The sequence below is a fragment of the Leptodactylus fuscus genome, chromosome 3, assembly GCF_031893055.1.
Source record: "Leptodactylus fuscus isolate aLepFus1 chromosome 3, aLepFus1.hap2, whole genome shotgun sequence".
Lineage (NCBI taxonomy): Eukaryota > Metazoa > Chordata > Amphibia > Anura > Leptodactylidae > Leptodactylus > Leptodactylus fuscus.
The window spans coordinates 21,553,810-21,565,306 of record NC_134267.1 but is presented as its reverse complement, the minus strand read 5'-3'; the positions used below and the strand labels follow the sequence as shown (position 1 = coordinate 21,565,306).

General features: G+C 38.7%; 1 protein-coding gene across 1 annotated transcript in view; it reads right to left on the bottom strand.

Annotated features, from left to right (window-relative positions):
- Nucleotides 1-11,497, bottom strand: part of STUM (stum, mechanosensory transduction mediator homolog) — a 34,038-nt gene that overhangs the window by 8,398 nt on the left and 14,143 nt on the right. Inside the window, exon 2 of the mRNA XM_075266505.1 lies at nucleotides 818-997. Coding sequence (XP_075122606.1) covers nucleotides 818-997 — 180 coding nt within the window. The remainder of the gene's footprint in view (nucleotides 1-817; nucleotides 998-11,497) is intronic.

The following is an 11,497-nucleotide window of genomic DNA, read 5'->3' as shown; positions in this document are numbered from 1 at the left end:
ATAGAACTAAAGTAGCTAACTTCTCCTCCTACATACGTTTCAAGTAGCCAACTTCTCCTCCTAAATGGGTTTTAAGTAGATAACGTCTTATACATGGTTATCAAGTAGCTAACTTCTCCTATAGTGATTATAAGTAGCTAACTTCAACTACATGGATCATAACTAGCTAACTTCTCCTCCTACATGGATTACAAGTAGCTAACTTCTATTTAATGGATTTCGAGTAACTATCTCCTCCTCCTACATAGAACCAAAGTAACTAATTTCTCCTCCTACATTCAAATAGCTAACTTCTACAGAGATTTCAAGTAGCTAATTTCCCCCACATGGTTTTCAGGTAGCTAACTTCTCCTCCCACATAAGTTTCAAGTAGCCAACTTCTCCTCCTACATAGCAGAGGAAGGACTAACTCTCTAAAATAACAATTAAGGGGTTTCTGATTTTGCCCACCATGCTTAGTCCCTGAGGTTGAGCATGATTTGGTTGTTTCCTCCAAGTTTTAGATATGCCGCAGCATTGTTCATCCCAAGTTTCCTGGTTCAGGAATTGAATATCAGAACTGCAGTAAGGACTGACACTCTCATAGGCAGAGTGGTTGGAGAGAGAATAGGACACAACAATGCAGTCTGTGGCATGCTGGGATGGGGGTAATGGCTACTGTCATAGTTTTCTGCCACCCAACCAGAATAGACGTTTTTGATTTTCCTTGCCCCAGTGTCTGGGTTGGTTCTGACTCACTGTTATATGGCCATGACATGGACTTGGCGACTCCTAAAACTTCCTGTAAACCCAATGAGCCCGTAGAAATGGCACTTACTTGCCAGGATGACCATGTCCATCCCCCAGAATATACTCATGATCCATCCAACCATGACGATCGCTGTGAGGATTTGGATGAGGGCCGCTGCTATGTTCAGCCAGAAGACGCAGCATATATGGCGGTCGGGGAGGTCTGTCCGGGCCCCACACAGCACAGTGAACGCTGATACAAAGGTCCCTGAAAGAGACGAGAGAGAGCGTCACATATCAAATACAGGAAGGTACAGCATGTGGACAGTGCCGTTTACAACTACAGAAAGTATAATACAGTCATATAGTGCCAAGGTAATAATACTACCACATACAGTACAATACACAGAATACTGCCACATAGCAGCTGAATAATATTCTATATCCAAAAATTACAGGGAGTAAAGAACATGCATAATACTGACAAATAGCTCCCATATAATACTGCCATATACAGTACGCAAAATACTGCCATATAGCTCCTACATAATATTCAACATCCAAATAATGCTCCCATAAAGAACACATATAATACTGACAAATAGCTCCCATATAAAACTGTCATATACAAGTCAAAAAATACTTCTATATAGTGCCCAAATAATTCAACAACCAAATAATACTCCCTTAAAGAACCCATATAATAATGAAATAGCTCTCGTATACTATTTTCATATACAGGCTACAAAATCCTGCCATATAGCACCAAATAATACTCCCTTAAAGTGCCCACATAATGCTGAAAAATATTTCCCATATAATACTGTACTGCCATACCCAGGTTGCAAAATACCGCCATATAGTGACCAAATCAAATTCAATATCCAGATAATACTCTTAGAAAGCTTATATTTTGCTGACAAATATCTACTGTCATATAGAGACCATATAATACACACCAATGGTGCCCAAATAATATTCAACATCCAAATGATAAACTGAAGCCCTCAGATAATGCCAACAAATAATTCCTATACTTCAACATACAGTCCACAAAATACCGCCATTAAGTGCTCAAATAATATTCCATATCTAAATAATTCTCCCTTGAAGACCCTACATATTTCTGACATATAGTTCCTATATAATACTGCCATATACAGGCCACACAATACTGCCATATAATGCTCAAATAATATTCAACATCCAAATGATACTCTCTTAGAGCCCACATAATGATAACTAATACTTCCAATATAATACTGCTATATTGTCCTCATACATCGAACCCCCAAATAATACCGCCATACCCTGATAATAATACTACTACTATCCCTTATATCTCAGGTTCCTAGCATATTCACCTTATCGCAACCCCCTGATTTTTTGCAGGCACATGAATCAGATGCATGGGGTGGTTGTGCTTGCATGTCTGCACACTGCTCTGTAAACACCATAGACTGCGGCGCGCCTCTGCCGGGACACAGATTTGTTTTGGCAGATTTTTTAATTTCAATCTGTTGGTTTTAGATTCACCCAAAATGATCACAAATTCAGGGCTTGTTGTTAAGAACGAAATGAACCATTTATTGTCTGGACCCAGCGGAGGGAACTGAAGATCTAACAGGAGCTTTCGCCTAACCAGTTATGAATAGAATGCCGGAACTGCAGTGGAGACTGACACTAATACAGAGTAGCAAAGGGCAGGAACCTGTGGCAGGCACTATAGGGGCACTTATGGCTGGAACTATTGGGCATGTTTGGCAGAATTGGAGACATCAGGTGCTGGAAGGGGGTATCTGTGGCAGGTGTTATAAGGGGGCATTTCTGTCAGACACTATAAGGGGGTATCTGTCAGGCACTTGGGCACTACATTGGTAGACAGGTCATTGGCTCAGCACACTCCTCTCCTGAAACACTCTGTGCTCCTGGATGCTCCTTCCACTAGATAGCAGCCTTGACATATTACAGAGTCAGCACCCTCCACTCCTGAAACGCTCTGTGCTGCTGTCAACATGTGGATCCATAACAGAATCAGCACCCTCTTCTTATGAAACGCATTGTGCTGCTGTCACCATGTGGACCAGTAGAATCAGCACCCTCGTCTCCTGATACGCTCTGTGCTGCTGTCAACATGTGGATCTATAACAGAATCAGCACCCTCTTCTTCTGAAACGCTCTGTGCTGCTGTCACCATGTGGACCAGTAGAATCAGCACCCTCGTCTCCTGAAATACTCTGTGCTGCTGTCGACCTATTACAGAATCAGCACCCCCCTCTCCTGAAACACTCTGCTGCTGTCACCATGTGGACCAATAGAATCAGCACCCTCCTCTCCTGAAACGCTCTGTGCTGCTGTCAGCATGTGGACCTATAACAGAATCAGCACCCTCGTCTCCTGAAACGCTCTGTGCTGCTGTCACCATGTGGTCCTATTACAGAATCAGCACCCTCCTCTCCTGAAACACTCTGTGCTGCTGTCACAGTAGCCTGCCGTGCAGACAGCACGTCCTCCTGGGTTCCAGTGTCGCTGAATAATTCAATTAGTCAGAATTATTTCGCATAAATAATCCGCTTTAACAAATTAATTACTGCAAATGAATTGGCAGAGAAAAGCAGAAAAGAGAGAAAAGCGGCGATGAGCAGCAAATCACATAGAAAGTTGTGTGGCGGGGGAGCGGGGGGCACAGGGCGCAGCACTCCAGATGTCACATCGCCTGCTCTTAAAGGGGCACTCCATTGTATGGGACACCCCTTGGTAAAACTCCAATGGTGTTCAGTCCCTGCTCAGAGTTGCAGTTTTGCCCATCTCTAACCAACATCTTAAAGGGGAAACGTCCTAATAAATCTCAGGTCAATGACATTATAGGTGCTGCAAAACTACAACTGCAAGCGTGTCCTGAAAGTGGATCCTGGGAGTTGTAGTTTTGCAGGTTGGATCTCATTGACCTCATTCATTTCTGCGACTCAGTGAGGTGGAAAAGTTTACTAGAGATGGAGAAGGGAAGAGGAAAAGCTGTGACATCATCTATTGTCAGTAGTGATGTCATGAGGAGTCAGGGGTGTTATCTATAGAGGTGTTATCTTCTATTGTAATCCTGTCTGTGATGTAAATGAGCTGACTGCTACATAGGAACCCCTACAGAACTGGAGAAACCCTACATTTGTCAGTCTATTATTAAGCTTAAGGGTCAGAGTTAAAATTGCAGCATTTTGTACTTAAATATCATTTAAATATAAATTATACTATAAAAAAAATAGAAAAAAATAGAAAATGTTGACATAAAAACCTGGTTTATAAAGTAGGTGATTTTCTGGTGACACGTTCCCTTTAAGGCGTGCTCTGGAGCTGCTCCTCATAGCTGTAGGATCTTCTCTGCCCGGTTTATTCTATAAATATTTACCAGGATCTGTTCTGTATCACTAGTACTAATTCTGTGACAACCTCATACATCAGCGGGGGCGCCTCGGGGCGGGGAGGGGGCTCTGCCTGTAGATCCACCCAGATAAGACCCTGACGGTGCACAGAGTCCTAATGCCAACCTATAGAAGTCCTATAAATTGTAATGTCCTCTCTGCCTGACTGCTACGAGCTCTCCTGAGCCCCAGGAATGGGTTAATATTCCCCATATAACTCTAGCTATAGCATCTATAGGCATCTTCGATATAAAAACTAGATTGTAAGCTCTGCTGGGGCAAGGCCAAGAGTGAATGAAGACCCCAGGACATGGCGGAAGCACAAAAACATAATCCTCATATATTATAACCCTACAAGCTTCTATTTCTATATGTTCGCATTCACATCTGACCAAAATGTCTCTTCTTTACCTCTCCTGTGAAGAATCAGAGTCGCATCATATAATGTTACGCCATAATGTAAGGGCTGTTGGAGGTCCAACCACTGGGAGCGCTGCTGTGCAAAGAGGATGTGAGGAACGGGGGAAGACACAATAGTCACAATATGTCATCATATGTAATAGTGGGAAGTCTATGTCTATTCTATATTGTCCCTATAGTGTCACTTCTATACCTCTCCTTCTAATGTCTCCTCTATAATACTAATATCTTGTTTCCTCTATAATGACCCTACAAAATTTCCTCTATAATGCCCTATAATATTTCTTCTATAATGCCCCTATGTTTCCCCTATAACGCCCCTATGTTTCATCTATAATGCCCCTATAATATCTCCTCTATAATGCCCCTATGTTTCCCCTATAATGCCCCTATGTTTCATCTGTAATTCCCCTCTAATGTTTCCTCTATAATGCCCCTATAATATCTCCTCTATAATGCCCCTATGTCTCCTGTATAATGCCCCTATGTTTCCTCTATAATACCCCTATAATATCTCCTCTATAATGCCCCTATGTTTCCCCTATAATACCCCTATAATATCTCCTCTATAATGCCCCTATAATATCTCCTCTATAATGGCCCTATGTCTCCTGTATAATGCCCCTATGTTTCCTCTATAATACCCCTATAATATCTCCTCTATAATGCCCCTATGTTTCATCTATAATACCCCTATAATATCTCCTCTATAATGCCCCTATGTTTCCCCTATAATGCCCCTATAATATCTCCTCTATAATGCCCCTGTTTCCCCTATAATGCCCCTATAATATCTCCTCTATAATGCCCCTATGTCTCCTGTATAATGCCCCTATGTTTGCTCTATAATACCCCTATAATATCTCCTCTATAATGCCCCTATGTTTCATCTATAATACCCCTATAATATCTCCTCTATAATGCCCCTATAATATCTCCTCTATAATGGCCCTATGTCTCCTGTATAATGCCCCTATGTTTCCTCTATAATACCCCTATAATATCTCCTCTATAATGCCCCTATGTTTCATCTATAATGCCCCTATAATATCTCCTCTATAATGCCCCTATGTTTCCTCTATAATGCCCCTATAATATCTCCTCTATAATGCCCCTGTTTCCCCTATAATGCCCCTGTTTCATCTATAATGCCCCTATAATATCTCCTCTATAATGCCCCTATGTCTCCTGTATAATTCCCCTATGTTTCCTCTATAATACCCCTATAATATCTCCTCTATAATGCCCCTATGTTTCCCCTATAATACCCCTATGTTTCCTCTATAATGCCGCTATAATATTTCCTGTATAATGCTCCATTATGTCTCATGTATACTCCTCTTTATATTACCCCTTCTATAACGTCACTTCTATACTTTCTAATGTCTCATTTATAATGCCGCTATACATCTTCCTCCAGCGTCCCTCCCATACTCCCTGTATATTGTCCTGTCTTGCCTCTCCCTATAGCGTCTCAGCTATACCTTCCCTATCTCTCTCTATCACACCGCTCCTTTGTGTATCTCCACTTCTGTATCTAATGTATCCCATTAGAGCTGGTTTTAGGCTTTACTGGGTCTCTGCTCCTTGGGGGTCTCCAGACAGTGGCACACGTAAGGTTCAGGGACATCCCCACTATCCCCTGTAATGTCTTAGACCACCAAGGACTTTATCATCACCTCCTCTCCAGTAAGTCACTATGTGGCGGTAATATTTGGGTGCAGAGTGAGAAATATATGGCAGTGTTATATGAGAAAAAATATGGCTTCATTACCTGGAGGAATAATTTAGGAACTGTGTGCAGCATTATTTGGGCACTACATGACAGCGTTATAGACATATTATGTGTCAGTATATGGCAGGTGTAACGTGTCTATCTTATATTATATGTATCAAAGCTGGAGATAACAAAAAGCAACACATAAATAACAGTTAAATAAATGTGACAAGTGACTAGGTCGCTATGGGCCCACTTTTACTTTGCCCCAATTCTGATTAATCTCCCTGGACTCTTTTTGTCTTCGCTCCTTTTCATTTCAATCATACAAGGTGTTAATACACAACATGGCAAATGCATTAGGTATACAGTGGTGAAGAGAGATGGCGGTATAGTCCCAGGTGAAGGAGCCGTCAGCAGCAGCAATGGAGGGGGCTTCATGATCTGAGTCCAAGGCCCAAGTGCAAAATCTGTAACCAGCCCCTATCTAGCCTGTGTCTTCTATAATACTGGGTCCCCGGGCCTAACTAGCCTGTGTCTTCTATAATACTGGGTCACGGGGTCACTTCTAGCCCAAAATAAAGTGCAAGTAACAATCCCACCAGGGTATGGCTGCCACCAGGGAGCAATAGCTTCCAGCCAGGAGTGATACATCTCATTCAGACTGATCTAAGGATTTCATTGCCTCCATGTAAATGGGTTTCTCGGCGCCCCCGTGATAAGGCCACATATTTCCCAAATGAGTAGCTGGCAAGTCATCCATTAGCGTCTGTCTACACCCCGGTAATTTCTATCCGGGCGGCCATTACTAGTAATTACATTCATTAGAAGATTAATTCCCCATGGAAATAAAATAAAAACCGCTCTATCCTTGAAGGAACCGTACTGAATGGAATATTGGATGTGATGAGTCCCTGGGGGGCAGGAACCACCGAGCGGACATGTGAACCCTGGATATGGCGTCTAGTGGGGACTCCGATACTGTCCTACACAGTACACTCCACCCTGGTGTCATGATATTACCGTCACCTACTGCCCCAGCACATAAGAGGACTAATCACTGACCCCAACATAATCAGCACTCAGCTCTCCTGAAATACTCTGTGCTGCTCCTTACACCATGGAACTCTCAGCCTGTGCTGGCTTTATAGACAATTGAAGCCTGGGTAACACACAAAGTAGATCAATCCTCTATCGCCATTTTTGGACAGTGAATATTAAAAATTTAGCCTATATAAAGACATCATACAGCCATATAGTGTCAAGGTAACACTGCCATAAACAGCCCAAATAATACAGCTATTCAGTGCTAAGATAATACCTTGATATACATCACACATAATACAGCTATACAGTGCTAAGATATTACCGTGATATATATATACATATATATATATATATATATATATATATATATATATATATATATCACACAAAACACTGCTATATGGGGCTAAAATAACACTACCATAAAGAGCATACATAATACAGCTATACAATGCATTGTATACAGCACACATATTGCCGCCATAAACTGCAATGCAAATATAACATTATCATTTCCAACCCACATAATAATGCCATATAATACTGAGAAAATACTGTGATATACATCATACATAATACTGCTATACAGTGCCAACAAAACTCAACCAAATACAACTCACATAATATTGCAATGAACTACCTATATAACACTACCATGTGAAGCAATAATACAGTGTAAGGAAAAACACTGTCACATACAATTCACGTTTTGCTGCCAAATAGTGGCAAGATAACAATGCCATGTACAAACCACATAATACTGCCATACAGAGCCAATGTAACACTGCCATATAAAGCACACATAATGAATGATGTATAGTACCTAGATAAAACTATTATTTAAAGCACAAACAATACCAATATAAAGTACCAAGACAATGCTATCATATATGGTCCACATAATACTGCTACATAGTGAGAGGATTAAGACTGCCTTATACCATCCATATAATACTGCCAAATAGTGCCAAAAAACCCCATTTAATATCAAGTTTACATAATACTGCTATTTGTTTATATACAGTACTCATATACTTTCACAAAGAGGCAGTATTATAGCAATTATATTCTTGTACATAGAAAACAGTATTATAGTAGTTATATTCTTGTACATAGGAGTAGTATTATAGTAGTTATATTCTTGTACATAGGAGTAGTATTATAGTAGTTATATTCTTGTACATAGGAGTAGTATTATAGTAGTTATATTCTTGTACATAGGAGGTAGTATTATAGTAGTTATATTCTTATACATAGGAGCAGTATTATAGTAGTTATATTCTTGTACATAGGAGTAGTATTACAGTAGTTATATTCTTATACATAGGAGTAGTATTATAGTAGTGATATTCTTGTACATAGGAGTAGTATTATAGTAGTGATATTCTTGTACATAGGAGTAGTATTATAGTAGTTATATTCTTGTACATAGGAGTAGTATTATAGTAGTTATATTCTTGTACATAGGAGTAGTATTATAGTAGTTATATTGTTGTACATAGGAGTAGTATTATAGTAGTTATATTATTGTACATAGGAGCAGTATTATAGTAGTTATATTGTTGTACATAGGAGCAGTATTATAGTAGTTATATTTTTATACATAGGAATAGTATTATAGTAGTTATATTCTTGTACATAGGAGCAGTATTATAGTAGTTATATTCTTGTACATAGGAGGTAGTATTATAGTAGTTATATTCTTGTACATAGGAGCAGTATTATAGTAGTTATATTCTTGTACATAGGAGTAGTATTATAGTAGTTATATTCTTGTACATAGGAGCAGTATTATAGTAGTTATATTCTTGTACATAGGAGCAGTGTTATAGTAGTTATATTCTCGTACATAGGAGTAGTATTATAGTAGTTATATTCTTGTACATAGGAGCAGTATTATAGTAGTTATATTCTTGTACATAGGAGGTAGTATTATAGTAGTTATATTCTTGTACATAGGAGTAGTATTATAGTAGTTATATTCTTGTACATAGGAGTAGTATTATAGTAGTTATATTCTTGTACATAGGAGTAGTATTATAGTGGTTATATTCTTGTACATAGGAGCAGTATTATAGTAGTTATATTCTTGTACATAGGAGTAGTATTATAGTGGTTATATTCTTGTACATAGGAGTAGTATTATAGTAGTTATATTCTTGTACATAGGAGTAGTATTATAGTGGTTATATTCTTGTACATAGGAGCAGTATTATAGTAGTTATATTCTTGTACATAGGAGGTAGTATTATAGTAGTTATATTCTTGTACATAGGAGCAGTATTATAGTAGTTATATTCTTGTACATAGGAGTAGTATTATAGTAGTTATATTCTTGTACATAGGAGCAGTATTATAGTAGTTATATTCTTGTACATAGGAGCAGTGTTATAGTAGTTATATTCTCGTACATAGGAGTAGTATTATAGTAGTTATATTCTTGTACATAGGAGCAGTATTATAGTAGTTATATTCTTGTACATAGGAGGTAGTATTATAGTAGTTATATTCTTGTACATAGGAGTAGTATTATAGTAGTTATATTCTTGTACATAGGAGTAGTATTATAGTAGTTATATTCTTGTACATAGGAGTAGTATTATAGTGGTTATATTCTTGTACATAGGAGCAGTATTATAGTAGTTATATTCTTGTACATAGGAGTAGTATTATAGTAGTTATATTCTTGTACATAGGAGCAGTATTATAGTAGTTAGATTCTTGTACATAGGAGCAGTGTTATAGTAGTTATATTCTCGTACATAGGAGTAGTATTATAGTAGTTATATTCTTGTACATAGGAGCAGTATTATAGTAGTTATATTCTTGTACATAGGAGTAGTATTATAGTAGTTATATTCTTGTACATAGGAGCAGTATTATAGTAGTTATATTCTTGTACATAGGAGCAGTGTTATAGTAGTTATATTCTCGTACATAGGAGTAGTATTATAGTAGTTATATTCTTGTACATAGGAGCAGTATTATAGTAGTTATATTCTTGTACATAGGAGTAGTATTATAGTAGTTATATTCTTGTACATAGGAGCAGTATTATAGTAGTTATATTCTTGTACATAGGAGCAGTATTATAGTAGTTATATTCTTGTACATAGGGGCAGTATTATAGTAGTTATATTCTTGTACATAGGAGGCAGTATTATAGTAGTTATATCTCTATTGTATGTAACATAGAGTTGTTTACTGCTCAGCTCATGTTAATATCAGCAATGACTGGAATTGCCCTTTAAGCCATCTGTGTGTGGATCCTCAGCCAAGGAGAAGTAGGCTGCCCAAGACGGATAGAAGGAAGTGCAGGGAGCTGTCCACTCATCACATCAGCAGTATCTCTCCAGGAATAGATTGCGTCGTGAGCCATTTTCAGTGTGACAGATTGTTCTGTAGGAAGCCAGCATCTCAGCAAATGCCAAGGCAAGAGACACCTCCATTCACCCACAGTAAAAACTGTCCATTTCCAGCATGTGCCCAGCCAGGAAGGCGAGATTCCAACATCCACCACTGAGTAAGTGAACATTTATCCCAACCTGTAAACAATTGGACAAACTGAACATCAGCAATGATGTGTCACCGGTCCGAGAGCAGCGAGATAAAGCGAAAGAGGCCGGGAGAGTGACACTGAACCTGTCACCAGGCACAGCGAATACTCACACTAAAGCCACAGGGCCCATGCCCAATTATTCTGCGTTTCCAAGCATTGCTGGAAGAGCCGCCATCAAATGTCAACGAGACCTTATTAGTCAGGAGGGCAAAGCCATATGTTCTGCCATCACTTCATTAAATACAGCTTCTTTTTAAGGCACACCAAATAATCTAGAACACACAATATGCACCGATGACAGCAAACAGATTCATCAGCCATTTATATGTTGACATTTAAGTAAATTTTTCCCTTATTTAATTTGAAGGCCAATCCAATAATGCTTCAAGTTACAACAAAGATCTTCTATTCAATGACTATAAATGACTATCCCATATATACATGAATATAACTACTATAATACTACTCCTATGTACAAGAATATAACTACTATAATACTGCCCCTATGTACAAGAATATAACTACTATAATACTGCTCCTATGTACAAGAATATAACTACTATAATACTGCTCCTATGTACAAGAATATAACTACTATAATACTGCTCC